The sequence below is a fragment of the Pyxicephalus adspersus genome, chromosome 2 (genome assembly GCF_032062135.1).
Source record: "Pyxicephalus adspersus chromosome 2, UCB_Pads_2.0, whole genome shotgun sequence".
Classification (NCBI taxonomy): domain Eukaryota; kingdom Metazoa; phylum Chordata; class Amphibia; order Anura; family Pyxicephalidae; genus Pyxicephalus; species Pyxicephalus adspersus.
Window position 1 is genome coordinate 127,988,911 of NC_092859.1, and position 20,085 is coordinate 128,008,995.

Consider the following 20,085-nt stretch of genomic DNA (forward strand, 5'->3'; position numbering starts at 1 on the left):
ACAGTAGTTATAGTAGTAGCAGTAAAAATTGTAGTATTACTTTTAACAACATTATTAATGTGGTACTAGTAGATGTAGTAGTAGTGGTTTTTGAAATACTATTAATTGCAGCATTATCAACAGGAATCGTAACAATTGTAGTAATAATATTAGCAGTAGTAGTAGTAGTAAGTGTAGTATAGTAGATGAAGTAGTAGAAGTGGTGGTATTTGTAGAATTTGTAGTATTAGTAGTAATTGTAGCATTATCAGCACTAGTAGTAAAAAATTATTAGTATTAGTAGTAGTAGTAGTAGTAAATGTAGTATTAGCAGATGTAGTAGTAGAAATATCAATGGTTATAATAGAAATTAGTATTATTAGTATTGGTAGCAGTAGCATTTGTATTATGATTATTAGTGGTTGTAGTAGTAATTAGTGTAAGAAATATTATCATTAGTAGTAGTGTTGGTAGTTTTAGTAGTAGTAGTCAAATTGTAGCATTCATATTAGCAGCAGCAGTGTTAGCAGTAGTAATTGTAGTAATATTATCAGCAGTAGTAATTGTAGTAATATTGTTAGCAGTAGTAGTGGTAGTAGCAGTTGTGTAAAAATGCTTACTGGGAAATTTGAGATTAGGAATTCATATTTATTTTGTTATTTAAACCTAGAACCCCCCAGCAGACAATGCAGCTTTTGCTGACTTATTAGTAAAAAAGATTCACTGTAAATAATAAATCAATTATAACCTTTTTGTGTCAATGTTATTTTAAGCAGACTAGGTTTTATTTCATATTTAAATACACTCATTTTCATGAGTACAATTACTACTAATATCAAATTTATTTTTAAAAGTAATAGCAATAATGCTAACACACGTTTTATCATTTTGAAATTTGGGAATATGAACATGTTTGTAATAAAAAGGTACAGTTTAATAAAGTCAAAGGTACCCATGTGATATATAATGCCATAATAAATTTAATATAAAATACTTTGTGTTATCTGGCTGCAGCTATTGAGGATTCACAATCTTCCCAGTGAATCCTTTGGATTCCTCATGGTGGTGCTGTTTCATCTTCACATCTCATCACTTTGTTAGAATAAAAATAACACAGGAGCAGCACACTAGCTTTAAATGTGAGTTTGAGGTTCTGTGAAATGACCCATTTTCAGCAGGATGTAGTTCTGAACAATGATCCTTCTGCTGACACGCTGATGAGACGTAATCGCAGCACACCTACAATTTGTTTTACTCCAGACGTGGCCTTAAACTTATTTTGATGCCAGACAGCAAGGTGTAATTACCTAAACAAAAGGAAATACATTCAGTATGCCACCCGTCCTTTATGACCACAACATTTTCTTCACCAGTAATCTCTAACAAAAAGCTACATAAACGATAAGCAGACTTAAATACAGTTTTTACTCTTAAGAAATATGGTGTCACACAATTGTCCTGGCCAGCTGAGTGGAAATAACAATGAATAACCCGGGGTCATGTCTTGCAGGGAAATGTGTGTATGGAACGTCAATACTGGTCACTGCATTCAGAATGTCAAGCTCCCATATAGGCACACAGCAATCTGCGTAAGTATCAGCGCGGTCGCAACAAAACTTGCTGTTTGGGGACCTTTAACCCTCATTTGAAATGCAACTAAGGCACAGCTTTAAGAAGAAGTTGTTCTATTCATATTTTAATTATTGTTTGAATCTTTAAGCCTTTAGTAGGAGCTTGTAGGTAAAACAGATCTATTGTGTAAAATCAATAGATGACTTTTATTTGTAGTTTGTTTGTTTTTAAAAGGGTCAGTTTTGTGAACAGGCCACACAGCCCCCTGCCTAAAGTGAATGGCAGCTTTTGCTTTCATATCTATTCATAGCCCATTTTTCCTCAATAGAATGACAGTGATAACTTTCCGTTATATATAACTTTTCAGTTATATTTATTTTTTAAAGGGGGTAAGCAGCTTTAAAGATTAACAGTCAAAGAAAAGGCCCAATCGATACCTAGGGGAATAAACTAAAAAAAAAATCTAGTTTCAAAAGTGGACATTCATAATAAACAATTATTTATTATTTTTTTTTTTTATTATATTTCATCGTTATTATAAATACAATATTTTTATTTTATTAATAATTTTTTAATGTACTTTACTAAATATTTTTCTATACTTTTCATTTTATTTTACTTTTTTTTAATTTTTAAAATAATTGTGTACACCTTTCTATATATAGCATATGTTGGCATTAAGATTTCATTTTATGTATTTATTTTTTTGCTCTATACCTCTAAAGCGAACTGTTGCCTTGGGCTTATGTTGGGACTTGCATCAGGAACAGTAGTTCTTGTGCAGCTCCTGGTGGCTGGCACTACTCACTGCCACCACTATTCATGGGCTTCTGTAGATAAGATGTAGCGTCTCACCCCAGAAAGCAGTTCAGGGTGTGAGGAAGCGGTAGCCATGCCTCAACTTTACCACCAGTCGTAATATAGCCTTGCTTAAAGCCCAAGGTGAGGTTGAGTTTACCTTAAATATCTAATAATGTGAAAAAAAAAAATATATATATATATATATTTATATATATACGGTATTTCTCAACCACTTTGTATAAAATAATAGCAAGGAAAAAAGTGATTTTTACTGTACAGAGCAGAATATGTTTATAATGGGTAATGAATGATATATAGGTGAAATTAGAAACTTACATATGACTATCTTATCACCTCTAGCTCAGCTGAATTAGCTGTCAGTGATGGTAAATCTAGAGCTAAATGATATTTCTCATTTGAAGCAATCACCATCCTCAGAGATGATGAGGTCACCATGCAATAGGGAGCTGGAATGGCAGTTAAAGCCTTACTGCTCCAGTTAACCTTATGTGTGCTTTTATAATGACTACCAAACTGCCATAAGTCAAAAGATTTAATTCCAACTTTTACTTTTTCCTAGATTTATCCTCCCTGCACAATATGAGACAGTAATGTTAAATGTATTTCTTATAAAGCAGTCTTTAAATTGCCATATATACATTTCTTTTTCTATATTGCTTTGTACAAACTATACATTATGAGCATGGGATGTAAAGGCTTTGCTGTCTCCCCAGCAGCTTGGGCAATCACACACAGACCCAATGCCGTCCAGATGGGTCATCCCTGTATAAGAGGACAGCAGATTGTGACAGCATAGATCTTTACTGCTGCTAGCCTCTTTAAGGCTATTAATACACACACACAGGGCATTTATCAATAATGCCTAAATGATTGCGGTTGCTAATCTGTCACATCCTATATTTTATACCACAAGTTAGGGAGAGATTTATTGTCAGTTTCCAAGTTGCATAATGAGTTAGACTCTCTGCACCTGTTTAAAAAGTGCGCCTTAGTTCTGCAACAGATGTGCACTTAAATTAACTCCCAAACGAGTTGCTTGTAGTCACGGCACAAGAAATGAAATATTGGCAGACAGTTACTGCTTTAGTTGGCAACAAAATCATACAGGACTAAATCTGTTGCTTTGGTTGCAAAACAGACCCCAAAATTCTGGCATACAAATTGCACATTATTTGATATGGAACTGATATATTAAATGTCCCAATACGGCACAGGTTGTGTGCACAGATCACAAGAAATGCAGGCCAAGTTTATACTGCTGCAAACAGCTTCAGCAGCTTTACAGTGACAGTTCTTTAGCTACGGTACTTGATACATTCATTTTAACTGCTGACATTCTTTTTTTCATAGCTTACACTTTGTCTGGCATCAGTCCTGAAAGTTTAAGGCAGTCCAACACACAGGCAATATATTTTTCTTTTTTTGCCCCCGGTAGAGAGGTTGATATTCATTTTTATCTTACTGCACATCAGTCACAAAGCAAGAACTGTGCTTTTTTATCTTGTACCTAGGACTCAACATCCACTCCAACTCACCTACCTCACCTGAAAATGTTGCATGACAGGTATGCCACAGAGGGCCATCAACTCCTTGACCGTACCCCCCACCCCGAACACCACTACTCATAGTAAACATGACCCATCACATGAGTGGGGTTCAATTACAATAACTATAACAATGAAGGACAATAATACAAGTTTGAACAACAGCACTAATAGATAACTATACATTGTTTTTTGAAGGAACCAAAATTAAAGCAGAACTTTCATTAGTCCAATCAATCGTGCGCATCCTTTAGGCATCAAACTAAACTGTAGTGGATAGTAACAAAACCCCCATTTGCACCACATCTCAGCTTGGAGGCTTTGTGGAAAAAAACTTCTGCAGAACAAAACCACCACTCCGGGCTCACCAATACTGGACCCTCAATAAATGGAATACTGTATCTCAGATGATTCCCATATCTAATTTTTGACACACTGAAACCTTCAAAAATCCTAAACCCGCAAATCAGACTGCCAGAGCTGAGAAACCAAGCCAGATAATCAATCAGACTTACATCAGGAAGTGTGGAGAATAAGCTCTTCAGATGCTCACCAGCCTCTTCCCTGCTCTGTTCTGTAGACCACCCCCTGAAAACCTTTCCCAATCCAGCCATTCTCCCCCATCATGTAGGAAAACCACCTCATCTTCCCTTTTACTCCTAACGCTCACCCTGGCCCTCTTTCCAACATTGTCATTTGGCCCTTACCATGTTTCTCCTAACTCATTTCTCATGGCCATTCTCTATTGAATATAGTAAAAAGATGCAGACAATTATTGAAAACCCATCTTCTTTGTACAGTCATATGCAGTAACCTGTTAGTGTAGAAATATAGAACCTACTAATGCCAACTTGAAGGTTAGACACTTGTAAGCTTTTTAAAGTTGTAGGCTTCTGGGCTTTTATTCTGATCTTTGCTTTATCACTGAGTGAGCCATTGACCATCAAAAAGACATTAGTTCAGACGTTTTTTCTATTTTACTGAACTTATTTTTTTAACTAAAGAAACAGGGATCATTGTGACCTGAGTCTTAACTTTTAAAACCATCAATGGCAACTCCAAAATGTATATTCTTTTGGTTTACTTTAAGTAAACTATTTTTTTTGTTGGGAAAAAATAAACTGAAACCAAAGAGTTTACTGTAGTGCTTCATAAGTCATAGGAAACAACATTTTTCCCCAGTTAACACTGTTGTTCATAGTCAAATAGGCAAAAACAAAAAACAATGAATTTGTCAGGAAAAGCAGGAGATGAATAATTGAGTGTGAAAATATTTATTTATCTGGATTATTGACTTTTGCCAGTCTTAGTTTCATCTCCGGCATATCAAACTGATAACCTAACCTATTACCCACAGTCATGCTTGGTAAAGCACTTATCCAAAACAAAATTAGAATAGTAGAACTGCTCGCCATCATCAGCTTCTTTTTTTTAAATCACATTTATGAAATAATCACAAATATAATAGACACAATTGGCTCTGAACTTCATCATGTAATTTACACCCTAGGCAAAGTAGGCATGGTCACTCCAATCACATGCGTAATTTAGAGGCTTTCATTAGAGATTTTTTTGATCAGACAGATTTTTTAGTGAGATAAAAAGGGTAAACATGTTAAAAGTCCACTTTTATAAAATTAGCAACTGCACCTGCCCTCATCTACATAATGACAAACTAAATTAAAAAATCATAGGAACATTTTGGCTAGATTACTTTATTAGTTTATCTTTTTCTGGGTCTGAACCTTTATCTTATAACAAAAGGTGTAAATTATTTTGTTTTTTAAATGCTACTCTTAGACATAGGACTATTGTCTGATTCAGCAGTAGCTTTGATAGCTGTCATCTTATGTTTATGAGGTCCTGAGCACTTGTAATACAATATATTGCTGTACCTCTTTGTATAGTAACGTTGGAAGGGAAGGGATGACCTAACAACCTGATCCTTTACAAAAGAGCTTCAGATGAGATCTTATGTTTTTGTATTACAGTTCCACTCTTAGTAGCCTTTCAGCTATGCCAATACAAAGGCCACAGTGGAGTCCACTCCCCAAAAACCATACTAGACCAAAGAAAGCTGCAAGTATTTTTTTTTTTCTCTATCAAATAATTTTATTGAGCATTACACTCCACCATGTTGGAGGAAGAAGTGCAGATGTTGGTGCTAAGTTGTTATGAACTATGAACAAGTTTGAAAGGGACAAAAGGGACCAAGTGGATATAAAGCTTTTGTTTGAATATTTTCTTTTCTTTTCTTGAGAACCTTAAAGAGAAACCAAACCCAGGCTGACTCCTATCTACATACAAGTCCGCCATCTTGCTTCACTTCTTTTCCTTCCCGATGATCTTCGGCCATCGTGGTTGGCTGTGTTAAAATGATGTAACCTCCAATAAGTTACACGGGAGTTCATTTATCCCAGTACATGCAAGCTCATCATTTTACCAGAAACCAGGAGCAATCAGACAGGTAGGACACATTATTGCAAAAGGGACATCACCTGTCCCTTTCTTCAATAATGACCTGTCTGATTATACAAACACTATAAAATTGGAACTTTTGTTTTATTTAGAGAAAAGCGTACCTTTTAACATTTCAAAGACACAAAAGGTTAGATTCAGACACATCTTGCTCTGCCAAAGCGTTCTGTTTTAGGTTTTACCCTATGTACAACCTACCTCTCTTGTTGCATCCCTATCCCAAAAAATCGATAGCATTTTTCTCTGCAGCACCCTACATTTCCAATCACATTATTATATTTTTTGCAGGTTTTTAAATCCCACCTTATTTCAAGAGTGATGGACCACAAGTGTTATTAGGCTCTCTATGTCCTGCACTGTCCTCAGTCCTCTACTTTCATCCAATATTGGTTGCTGCTTTATTTATATAATCAACATCATCTGTAAAAAGATGGTCTACAAAAGTGAATGCCTTCTTTTTAAAAATGTACTCAATATGGGTTAAAAATAAATAAATTAACTAGATTTAATGATGTATGATTTAACACATAGTTGCATCAATATTTGTCCTTTATATCTGCTTAGGGATTGACTTTAAGAGTAACAGTTGACTTGGCAGTGTCATTCTCTCAACACTAGTGGAAATGAAAGATTACAAATAGGTGTCCAACCCTCATCAGAATACTGTATATATTAAGCTTGATAGTAGAACAAGGCCAGTAGGGCACAAGCTCAGTAATGTTGCATTTACTGAATCAGAGAAAAGATCATTAAGACAATGAAGCTATTTCTTCTTTAGCATGAATGATCTGTAGTTACACACCAGAGTGCACTTGGCCAAAGCTTTAATTACAACACAGCTGACAAAGGGATAAAAATTACATTTGCACACTGAATTATTCCTTGCTGCTACTGCTGAGAGATAGCCACAGTGCCTGTCAATAAAGAATACTTTGCTCAGTGCTTAGTGCATAAAGGCAGCCTTTGTACAAACCATATATATATATATACATATGGAAAATGAAGAATATATATATTCCTGTCCATTGTTATATTTTAAATGTTACAGTTTGACAGTATTTGTCCATTGTGTTATAGAAAACGTTCAGCTGATGGTAAATGTGTATGTCTTTAACAATATGGTGCTTCATTCAATAAACACATGTAATTTTATTTTGCTCTTTTTGGCCGGCAGTACTACCATTGCTCATTCCGAATGACAGGGGAAGGCTGGCTGCTGTGCTGTGGTCACTATCAAGATGTCCTCATTGTCGATGCAAAGACCTTGCAAGTCCTTCATAGTTTCAAGTCACAGTCTTCAGATTGGATTAGTTGCATGTGCATTGTTCACTCTACCAGGATTCAAGGTAGTGTAGTGACAGAAGGATACATCCATAAGAATAATTAACATTTGACCTAAGTCTCTCCCAGGGTATGGTCTTATGTCAGTGTGCAATTTAAGTGGCATATTTTAGGCAAGTATAACTTGCTGGAAACAAATAATATGTGGCTTTCAGTGGTATTGTAGTAGCAAATGTCAATGCAAGTATAACAATAGAATAATAAATAATAAAATACAAGTAATACAATAGTATACCAGTATTATTCCAACTTAGTGAAACAGTAAAATAAGGTACATAGTTTTATTACAATGATATATAATAATGCTATGATGTATATGTTGCATGTTATAAAGATGTCTATTATATCTTAGCAGAACATTTTATATTAAACATTTTATATTAAATATTGTTCCTAAAAAGACATATTTACAATATCTTTGTTGATATGCACACCATCCATACCTGAAGAATAGCAAAATACAAAACATAATATAACAAGCTCTCTAATAGAAGTAGTCATACGGTGAGACCTATAACATAACCTGTTTTTTACTTTTTATGTTTAGAAGATTCATTGGTTGCAATATCAGCTGCAGGTGACCTGAAAGTATGGGATCTCTCCTCCTCTGTTAACAGTATACAGGTCAGTAAAAAACATATTTATTTCAGTATTTCTTAGATGTTGATGCTGTTACTATTCTTCTTCTGACATCCTTCTGAAGATGGCTGACAACACTGCAAGATTGCTTTCAAAATTTCTACAGTGTTGTCACTCCTTTCTTGCAACATGTGTACTATTCTGTATGTAGGCATGTTGGTGCTTTTGTCAGTCGCCCCATAGGAAGTGCTGACAAATCCTACCTGTAGGTTCTCTCTTCTGTCCAGACTTTTTGGCTTGAATTAGGAGCAGTGCCCAGCTGTCAATTTTGAAATGACACCCCTTACCCCTATATGTTTTTAAAAAAACCTATAAGAAGGTTTTTAAGACCTATAAGAAGTATAATATTTATGATTTATAAGCAGATGGGAGGAAGAGATGTAGAAGTGCCTTATAGAACATGTCCCTAGCCATCTCTGCACTGTAAAAGTGTGATGTCAGCAGTCCCAACAGACATAGAACACTCATCACTTTATATTATATCCCTTCTTCCTCCCATGGCTGAAACATAGACATTTATGAAGGGAGGTAATAGGCTTACACTCCCAGAAGGAGAAGGCTAAGACATTGCAAGGGTGGCTAGTTCATTGTAGGTAAATGGCTGGTAAAATTTGCTAAACTCATTTCAAATTAATTAAGAAAATGATTTATAGAAGGTAACAAGCTGCAAGCAAGTATTTATTTGCAATATATATGATTATATATATATATATATATATATATTACATGATTTTGTTCATTTTAAAAGTTGATTAGACAATCTCTTTAAATGTATTTTTAAGTACATTGTTACTAGGAAAATAGCATTTTTGCCAAGGTATAGTTAGAATGGCCATTTCACATCATGAAGCAGTCATGAAATGTGTTTGCTTTCTATAATAGTACAATATAATAATACAATATTATAGTAATCTATCCATGCCATATTTATGAAAATGTTTTCAGCCCTTGGGGTCATGTCGATATGTATTCTTGTCAAATGTAGCCTTTTTCATTTGCAGGCTGTGCTGTTTAACATATGTGTCCGTAAAAAGTAGTATTCAACAAGAAAAGGCTACATTCGACCTGCTTTGCCTGCAGTCCAAAAGCACCTGAATAGGATTTACTGTGAAAAGAGACACAACTGAATGCAAAGCAAGTCATCAAATGCAGCCTCTGAACTCTCATCTGCTCTACATACATTGAGGTCAATGGGGATCTGCTAGCGTGTGTTTGATGTGCATTTAAAATGCATGACAAACTTAGGGAAACACCTGTCTATGTGAGCCTTTAATAAGAGCTATAGCTTAATAATAATTATGCATACTAGGAAATGAGGGTCTATTTATAAATGGGGTAATTGTGTACTGGTGGTTCTATCTAAATGGTAGCATTTGGGTTTGGGGGTAGAATACAGGGGTAAGAGCGAGAGGCTTGTTCAATCTTACATTAGGTTGAATTCTGGACTAGAAGCAGAACTCCTTAATGACAAGCCAACATTCTTGCTTTAACACTATACAGGATGTGGAATACTATCCCTGCTATGTGAATTTGCTAGCCTGACATATTCTAGAGTGCAACGTGTATCCCTTTATATTATACCTCAAAAGAATATGCCACATTTAGGATACCAATCGTCTTACAATACATAAATTTGTAGTTTTTTCTGCTTTTAAATTTTGTTGAGTGATTTGTTTTTTTTAATCTGTTCTTTTATTTAGGAAAAGCAAATTGTCTATGAAACTGAATCCCAAAACCTTGAGATGGCCAACTACTGCTCAGTGCGCTTCTGCACATACACCGAGCGGCTGCTCCTGGTGATTTGTTCCACATCTTGGAAGGTGATGATCAGCTTGTTACACCCCATGTGTCCTCTGCCTCTCTGGCAGTAAAAGCCACCTCTGTAATAAATAACTGTTTGTGTTGATGTTAGATTGATATCCAGATTTCTTCTCACTTTATGGAGATGTTAAACTGGTAAATTGTCACTTCAGATCTTCTGAAAAATTGAAATTACATGGCTGATAAAAGAAATATTTTATTTTCACACGTTTAGAGGTTAGCGCAGTAGCTGCCCTCTACACAAAAATCAGTTTTTCATTATTTGAAGATGAAGCTGGATCGCAGCCTTTTGACAGCAATATCTAGTTCTAGACTATGTACAATGCTCTTGTACAAACCATATATGCTACATAATCTAGGAAGGGGCAGCTTTTGGGAGAATAAACTGTATTTTATTAAAAATTTAATGAAGAATGTCAGATAAAAATTTAATAGATAATTTAAAGATACAGAGCTGCAGTGTGTGTTTTTGTCAATATTTTAGTTATTTGTTCTTGCATGCATATAGTTTCTTTATAATATAACCTTTCCATTGAAATGTGCTAAAAATATTCTATCACTTTACAGAAGTGTTTTATTTGGGTTTATTTACTAAAGAAGTAGTGAAATCTACAGTAAATGTTCTCTCTGTGTTTACTTCAAATACACAATCAAGGTCAAACAATTTAACTGGATTGGTTGCACGTGCTTGTACTTCATTCAATGATTAAAGTGGGTGTGTTTTTACTGTATTCACCACTCAAAGCCCACATTTATTTTTGAAAGTTACCAATCACTTATCTAAGTTAACAGTTCTACCTCTTCAAAAAATTACCCCCACATAAGGGACTCTATGCTTGCAATGGTGCCGCTTCACTACAACCAGAATGAGTGCTAGTCAATATGGAGGAGTGTCAACGGAGCCAGTAACTTTGTTCTTGGTTTATCCAAAATATCACCACATTACTTTTCAAAGGGTTCTTGTGTTGCAAAATCCATTGTAAAATGAATATAGTTGTATCATGTATAGAAAAATAAAATTAGGGACTGCTAGATGCTATGTAACCAGATGGGTGCAGTGTTGCTGGAAGGGTATTATGCTGATATAGGTCATAGTTGTGTCATGCTGCCATACAGGGTGTCATGATGCCAGAGGGTGTGTGGTGCTGCCACAGAGAATGTCAAGCTATCAGACTGTCTCACAGTTGGAATGGCTTTTATCACACTGTCATCTGAGTGTTCAAAGGAGACATTAAAAAACTGTCATTTTCACATTGTCAAATAGAATGTCAGTAATGGAGGGGGTGTTATGTCAAAAAGGAATGTCAGTGATGGAGGGGGTGGTATTGTATCAAAAGGATTGTCAGAAAAGGTTGTAAGACTATGAAATAAAGGGGTTTATATGGGGTATATAAGGGTTCAAAGGACCCATGCTTCCTGACTACCCCTATTATGAATATTCTATTTTACCAATTTAGCAAGGGTAGACTGGGGTTGATGGAGAAGAAGAGAGTGGCTTATCAGGATACACTGGGAGAGAGGTAAGGAGTAGAAAATCACAGAGCAAAAAATCCCAACCAACGCTCAAAAATTCAGTGAACAAACGATAGTCCAGATAAAATTAAATTAAGCATGGTTTGTTCTATATATCTATTGATATGAGGGCAAGCCCCAGAGCCAACTTCAAGGCTAATCCCATATTGGGGTCTCTACACTAATGGTGATGCTAACCACATCCACAATAGGGACAATCTGAATGGACAAAAAAAAGAGAGTGAACCTAGGGGGGTACCCAAGGACCAGGGGGACCTGACCTTGGGGGATGTTGTTAGTATTGGGAGGGAGGGGGCTACCGCAACGAGAATGCTTGTGTCACTTCTTACACCAGTCAGAGAGAGAGAAAAAATAGGGGTTCACTTAATTAGGGTAACAAACTAACCACTTGCCTGTGAGGAGCTCAAAGGACAGGACAATTAATCACGCACAGCACAAGATAAAAGAACCCCTGCTAAACTTTCAAAAACCAGGGAATAAACATAATGGTCCTGATTTATTAAAGTTCTTCAAGGCTGGAGAAGATAGACAATCATGGGGGAAACTGGGTGAAACAGTAAACCTGTAATAGATCTGGTTCAGGATTAAAGGCATTTGGTTTTCTGGACCATCCAAGTTCTCCCATGATAGTCTATTATCTCTAGTCTTCGAGAACTTTATTCAATAAGGCCCAATACCTCAGATATTTCAGAGATGCTTAGTTCCACATATCCATCAATAGGGGGGCAAGCCCCAGAGCCAACATCAGGGGCTAATCTCATTTTGGTTTCCCTATGCTAATGATGAAATCCAACCTCTACTTTTTGAAGTGTTTTGAATACTCTTATAAGACTTTTTTGATATATAAAATACAATGTCTCCTATTTTTGTTATGTTTCCTTTCACTGTGTTGTGAACATCCTGTAGACTTTATCTATGAACTACACGTAAATGTGTGCATTTTGCAGAAGGACTAAACATGACAGTTTTATTGTACTGTCTATGGAAGACTGTGCTGGTGTACTTTGTGTTGGCATGACTGCCAAAAGGTGCAGGAAAAGGTGACACTGCAGCTGTACCAATCATGTGTTGTCACCCTAGGAAAGGAAGTACCCGGAACTACATAGGAAGATCACTAGTTATATTTTATTTTAAAGCACAGCATTTAAAAAAGATTCACAATTTTTCAATTACTTTTGCAACAAAATATTCAATTTACATTTTTTGATATAGATATATTTTACCTTTTAGCTCTTTTTGTATTTTAAATAAAGTGTGATGTTTCTTGTTTAGGTCTATGATTACTGCGATTTCTCTCTTCTTTGCACTGATGTTTGCAAGGATAGTCAAAGGTTTGCTGGAGGCGAGTTCCTGGCTGCTAACAGACTTATCATCTGGACGCAGGATGGGCACAGCTACATCTACCAGCTGCTGAACAGGTGGGCCCACATAGGACTGGCATATAATAGGTTCAGGTAGAAAGTAAGCTGTTTGTAAGTGCATTGTAGAAAATCCCTGCTTGTCACACTTGATCAAAACCCATAACAAAACCCTTTGACATTAGAACATTTGGCTTGAGTTTGGCACTAGTCCTCAGTCTTTATGTGAAGCAGCAGGAGATGAAGAAATAAGATTACCCAAGTAGAACTTGACTGGGCAGATGGTGCTATGATTTCCAGGAACACAAAAATAATTAATTACCATCTAAGTAACTTTTCTTTCAGTTCTAAGAATTTAACCCAGTCAATCACTTTTTGTTTGATGACACTTTAACGTCTTGTGTCGTTTTCTTTACGCAGTGGCCTTTCCAAAAGTTTATGTCCGGGAGAAGGAGGATTACTGAAAGAAACAATTACCCCTCACTTACTCTGCTCTACAAGTGTCATGGAAAAGGTACCATATCAACATTATGATAAAAATATGGCACGTTGTCAGCATAGTAGTTTAGGCATCTATCTAATCCAGCTTTGCAAGTAAAAAAAATCTTAACTGTGAACTAATATTGTAATTATTCATTATGTATTATGTAGAGAAAACAAATACATTGTTATACAACATTTTTCTATAATTTACAATATAGATTATTATTATTGTTAAAACAATAATAAAAATATAATAATAAAATAAATAATAATAGAAAGTTTACCAAATAGAAAAAACGTTTTCAAAATATAACTAAGGGAAATTTTTTTTGTTTAGATTTAGATAAAAAGGTAAGTGGTTGGACCCACTGTCATTTTTATTGCTGTTTGTGCTGCTTTGTAATTGTCCTGATTCCTGATGATACTGGGAACCGAAGAAAACTTCAAAAACAAAAAACTGACTATGATTTTACCCCTCTCTATTTGTCCAAAATGAAAATAAAAGTTTGGGCTATAAATATACTTTATCAACCCTATTCATTCCTTGTGGGTGAGCTGTTAAAAGACAGACCTCTCAGATATAGAAAGTAAGGATCAACAAGCAGAAAGGTAATTGTTTAACATGATGGTTATGCTCAGGAGGGCCAGGGCACTTCATTAAATGGTAAATACATATTTCACTTATGCAGCAATGTTCAATGCCCATATGGATTGGAGAGCTGTAACTCTGACTCCTCCACAGGAGAATGTTGGACCTCTGCAGAGTGTACTCTGCTTCCACAGTAATAGAAATAGTCATTTTCTAAATCTGAATGCTGAAGGGTAAGCAGTTGGACTGGTTTTAAATTAAACAGGTAGTAAATTAATTGCTAAAAAGTAAGACATTTTCATTTAAGCTCAATAGTACCTAAGGTGCCTTTTTGTGTCATGTATGTATTACTTAAACTTGAATTGGAATTTAAAGCACAAGTTTGAGCATTAATGGTCAAGAGTTAGATGCAAAGGAAATTTTGACAGCTGGGCAGCGATCAGGCGAGCAAGGTATTGCAGAAGGGACATCATCTATCCCTTTCTCCAATACCACCTACCTGATCATGTATTTTTTAGGACGTTAGTTACATTTTAAATATCTGGGGTTTAGGATTAATTTAATTCGGGTGCTGGACTGGCTTGATTATCAATTAGGTTAAAGTTAAATACATTATAGTAAGTTTATATAAATTTGAAAAATATAGTATTTTAGGTGATTATTGTTTGTAAATGTCATTGTGACTAAATGTTCCTGGTCCTGGTCTGTCTAAAAATATCATAAGATCATAATGTCCCTGAAGTAATCCAGACATCCATACAATAAATTCTGATATTTTCATGCAGAGCTTTTCATGTACAATGGCTTTCATGAACCAAAGGAAAGAGCCATTTTATAAGATACTTTATTCTGGCAATTCATCCGGTAGACTCCATTTTTGGCATGTTCCTGATGTTCCAGTATCACAATTTGATGGATCCCCAGTAGGTAAGTCAATATTCTTTCTTTATTAACATCCATCCATTAACTATCCATGCATATCTATATTTGCAAAAGATCTCCCAAGCTGTTTTATTTGAAGAGAACAGGTATATAACAAACTAATATTTTTTATACACAGAACCCATTCATATAGTACTTTTAAAGGGTTGCTGGGGCGTTACTTTCCTTTTTTTTTTTTGGTCTCTTGATTTTTTGGGGGGCTGCGTTTGGTCATTTAGCATGTTAAAGAATAATAGACATCTCTGTCCTCCCATACTCACCAAATTAATTCTTCAATAATTTAATGAAGGACATGGCTCCCCCTCCCCCCAGTGGGTACTTTTTTTGTTGTTGTTCACTGGTAATTTGTTTTTTGTAAGGTTGCTGTACATTCTAATATTTTGCTGCTTGCTACTTTAAGCTTATACACTTGTGATTAGTTGATATTGTGGCCTTTTTCATTTACATAGTGTTCAAACCCCATAGAAATGCTTCTACCAGATTTTAAAAAATAGACTCCAATGGACTACTGTAATGAAAAAGATTTTACTGTATGTGACTTTTCTTTCTTTTTTTTTGTGTATAATTTGAAGCTGGCATTTCTAAACTTTTTAATTTGAAGACCAAATAAAAAAATATTACCGTAGTGGAACCTAAGAAATGAATTCTTGCCATTATGTCTGCAAAGCCACACAAAGACAAGTAACAAAGTACAAATAATTGATAATAGATTCCAAAGTGCCATCCAATAATATTCTGAAAGACCTGAAGCACGCCTGGGCACTTCAAGGAGAACATTGATGTAGCATTATAGCAGCAAAAAAGCTGAGCACTACTTGACAACTTGCAATTGTTATAACTTTTTTGTAAAGTGGTAACAAGTATTATGTACTATGTACAATAGTAAATGTATTGTGTGATTGTTATTTGCTATAACTTCTCTCTTCTCTTCTCCTGTTAATTAAAAAGTTTTGTAGTTAGTATAAAAAAAGAAACTGAAATTTGAAGGTGCCGCCATCGAGTCTCACTGCATTGGGTTTTGTGTATACATAATGAAAAAATGCTTTACCCTTACTGAAATTTAGGACACCAGCTCCATATTTCCATACCTCGACTAATTTCTTTCTTTCTTTCTTTTTTACTTTCTTTCTTTCTTTTTTTCTTTCTTTCAAGCAAAGTGAATCTTTACTTTTTTTCCATAAACATATAAAATAAAATAATCAATACTTCAGTTTGAAAAAAAAATTGCAAATGACAAATGATCGGTTAACATCAAATGGTTACAAGGAAGATAAGCACTTATCTTAGATAAACACATCAATTAATTATTATGTTCTAGATAGATTACGTATATGTATGTTCAATACCTACACTTTCATTACAGTCAGTTATCAATGTGCTTTTTTCCCCCTTAGAGATACCAGTAAAGGTGACAATAACTCTCCAGGAAATGTTTGACAGACATAAATCAATGTCTGAAGGGATCATAGATCACCTGTGTACTCCCAGTGAAGGGGTAAAACTTGCTACGGTCACTGCATCTCTGTATATTCCCAGCCTGGATAAGCTAGTTTGTGGCTGTGAGGATGGCAACATTGTTATCACATTTGCATTGCATGCTGCCAGGGCGAGACTCTTACGAGACCACCCACTTCTTAGAGGTATGTACTGTATGTTACATAACTTACTTAAAAAAAAATATATCAAATAAATTATAATCCTTTTTGCATCAATGTGTATTTTATGGAGATCATAGCATACATGCTGCATCATGTCCTCTGTCTATATCTTTCAAACTTACACTGCCTGGCTAAAAAATTCTCCATTCTTGTGGGGGCTGTGTTATGATTTGGGGTTACGTCAGCAGGTCAGGTTTAAGTTCAGCATTATTTTTATCAAACAGTTTTTTTATAGCACCAACATATTACACAGCGCTGTACAGTAAATAGGGCTAGCAAAGGACAAATAGGACGAGGAAGACCATTCCAGAGAGTCAGGGAAGCTCTAGAAAAGTTTTGGAGCCGTGCATGTGATGAAGTTATGAGAGAGGAAGTCATTAGTAGCTCATTGGAGGAGTGAAGAGAATGACTACATGTGTATTTGACAAAAAAAAATCAGGTCAGCTGACTTCCTTAATATAATGGGCCTGATTTATGAAAGCTCTACAAGGCTGGAGAGAATACTATTTCAGAAGTGAAGCTGGGTGATCCAGAAAACATGGATTGGGATTTTAAAAACCATTTGCTATTTGCTAGCAAATGTTTTGAATCCTGGACCAGATCCATTCCGGGTTTGCTGGATCACCCAGCTACACTAATGAAAGTGTATTCTCTCCAGCCTTTGAGAGCTTTCATAAATCAGGGCCAATGAATTAGCAGTTTTTTTCATAAATAGATTTTATTTCCTGATGGCTGGAGTAAATTCTAAGATGACAATGCTAGGAATCATTAGGCTCAAACTCTGAAATATTGATTCAAGGAGCTTGAAACAACATTTTCACAAATAGATTGACACAGTGTCCAAACCTTAACTCCATTAAGAATCTTTGGGATGTGCTGAAGAAAACTTTACAGTGGTCTGACTCTCCCATTACCAAAAGAAGATTTTGGGGGGAAAATTAATGCAACTCTTGATAAAAATAAATGTGAGATTGCTTAAGCTTTTTGAAAATGAGACAGAAAAAGCAGGGGTTTTCCAATGGCAAATATAGATTTATTAAATTGTAGTAAATCATATATAGCACATATTGCTGTGTAGAAAATATTCATACCATATATAGTATTGGTCATTTCCATTCACAACTACTTGGGAGGTGCAACCTATTCATTATACAGGGGATCCCTAATTATGAGAATCGCAAATAGATACAAAAGAAGAAATCACTGCGTATCCCTGACGGGTATTCTAATAGGGGTACCTCAATGGTAAACATAAGTATGTATCCACATATTTGTCTGTAGAATAAAGGGTAAAGAGTAAGGGTATATTGGCTCCTTTAAATATAACTCCTTACTCTTCACCCTTTATTCTACAGATAAATATGTGAATATATACCTATGTTTACCATTGAGGTATACCTATTGGAATACTCTACAACCATTGGAAAACCCTTGCTTTTTTGTCTCATTTTCCTAATATTTGATTTCTGGGGTTGGCAAAAGACTTGAAGGTGGATAGTTAGACTACCTTTCTACTTTTACCCTAAGCCTATTGAAAAAATATCATGGTTAATGCATGCCATGTGATTTTTTTAGACAAGTAATATACTTTTTTTACATACATTTTTCTTATGAAATTGAAGCTTGAAAAATCTTTCAGTGCAGGTTCATTGCTTTCTTCATGTATTGTAAAATACTAGTATTGTAGTATAGTTAATAAATCAAGTAATAAGTAGGTAATAAGTAAATCAATGGATAATGTATATTATTTTAATAATCCCAAAATAATATTTACAGGCTTAGCAACTGCAGCACTAAATTTGATCTTAACATCTAAAGACTTGGTAAAGCTCTGTGAAGTGCATTAGTAACAAAGGACTGGCGCTTTGGTCATCTGCACCAGTAACAAAATTAACAAACTTAGAATATGGCTAACCTGAAATTCACTGGGAGAAAACCTAGGTATCAGTGGCTGCAGAGGAGAGAGCTAACTTATCCTAGCATTTGTGGGTCAGGAAATGTCTGCTGATTGGAAATCCTGCCATCTTGGAAAGTATAGAAATAAAAGTAATGTCTAGTGATTAAAGGAGTCTCATAATGACATTCCAGATGAAAAATGGTGAAGCCAAAGTCCAGACATTGATGACAGAACGAAGCAAGGATAATAATGACCTTGGTACAATGATATATAGGGCAAATGTAGGCTAGGTAGGCTCATCAATCATTTGTGTTTGAATGGCTGGGATTAAATATGTTGTCCTTAGTAACAAATGAGAATGCTTGCTTTTGTTATCCAATCAGCATGTCATCTAAAATCTAACTTTATATTCCAGGAAACTTTAACTTGTTTTTGTGATTGTTTAAATCACTTCCAACTTTTAGGTATAGGCATCTGTCCTTGGCTAGATATGTCAGATTTATGAAATGTTAAGTATTGCCAGTGTGTATAAAAAATGCAATGAATCTTTGAAATAATTGCATTTATTCGTGTTTTCCATCTAGAAAGTCAGTTTTCCTGGGATCAGTACAGAATAAAGAAACATTTATGTTTTATGGTTTTCTTGTCCTTAGGCTCATTGCCGCATAAAATATTTGGGGGCCACGACTGCAGTGTGACCAGTTTACTTTATCCTCATGCACGTTCAGAGAAGTTTGATCCAAGCTGGCTTATTTCTGGTGACCAGAATTCATCAATAATTTGGCGAGATGTGTTTACCGGGGAAATATTCCACAAGTTCATTTTACAGGCTGGTGCAATTCTTAAACTGCTAGTTCCCCCAACTGACTACAAAGTAAGTTAAATCCTCATAGTGCAGTCTCCATTTCATTAGCTAGTTCTATTTGCTATAAAAGGTGATATATAAAAGTGCTGTGAAACCAAAACTTGTATTTATATACTGTGACATATATTATATTTCCAGAACATTGCTAGTTTCCTTGCTGTGATATTCTGTTTTAATTATTGATTTGTGCACTTTTGTTTTGGCTCAGTTAAAAATAATTTAAAAAGACAGCTTTAGGTCAGCTAAAGTTGACATTTAAAAAAATGCCTGACCTTTTGAATAAAATACATAGAACTCTGACAGACAGTCAGCATGCAGCACTAAAGTCTCTATCCTGCAGTGGGAAAAAACTATAGCTGCTGCCTGTCTAAGGAAATAAATACTTGTTGTATCGATGGTCTTTTTGCATTCAAATTTTTATTGAGAAGAAATAAAGATTACAAACAAGGAGCAATATGCAAAACATGACAGATATCAACCCACAAAATAAAATAAGTGACGCTGCAGATGAAGAAAACAATGTATGACTCAAAAAATACAATATCTATCTATCTATCTATCTAT

The 20,085-nt window shown here is 35.1% G+C and overlaps 1 protein-coding gene across 1 annotated transcript in view; it reads left to right on the forward strand.

Annotated features, from left to right (window-relative positions):
• WDR72 (WD repeat domain 72) overlaps positions 1-20,085 on the forward strand; it is a 109,328-nt gene that overhangs the window by 12,421 nt on the left and 76,822 nt on the right. The window contains exons 4-12 of the mRNA XM_072402360.1: positions 1,490-1,568; positions 7,570-7,741; positions 8,284-8,360; positions 10,076-10,195; positions 13,002-13,147; positions 13,508-13,601; positions 14,945-15,086; positions 16,496-16,741; positions 19,310-19,530. Coding sequence (XP_072258461.1) covers positions 1,490-1,568; positions 7,570-7,741; positions 8,284-8,360; positions 10,076-10,195; positions 13,002-13,147; positions 13,508-13,601; positions 14,945-15,086; positions 16,496-16,741; positions 19,310-19,530 — 1,297 coding nt within the window. The remainder of the gene's footprint in view (positions 1-1,489; positions 1,569-7,569; positions 7,742-8,283; positions 8,361-10,075; positions 10,196-13,001; positions 13,148-13,507; positions 13,602-14,944; positions 15,087-16,495; positions 16,742-19,309; positions 19,531-20,085) is intronic.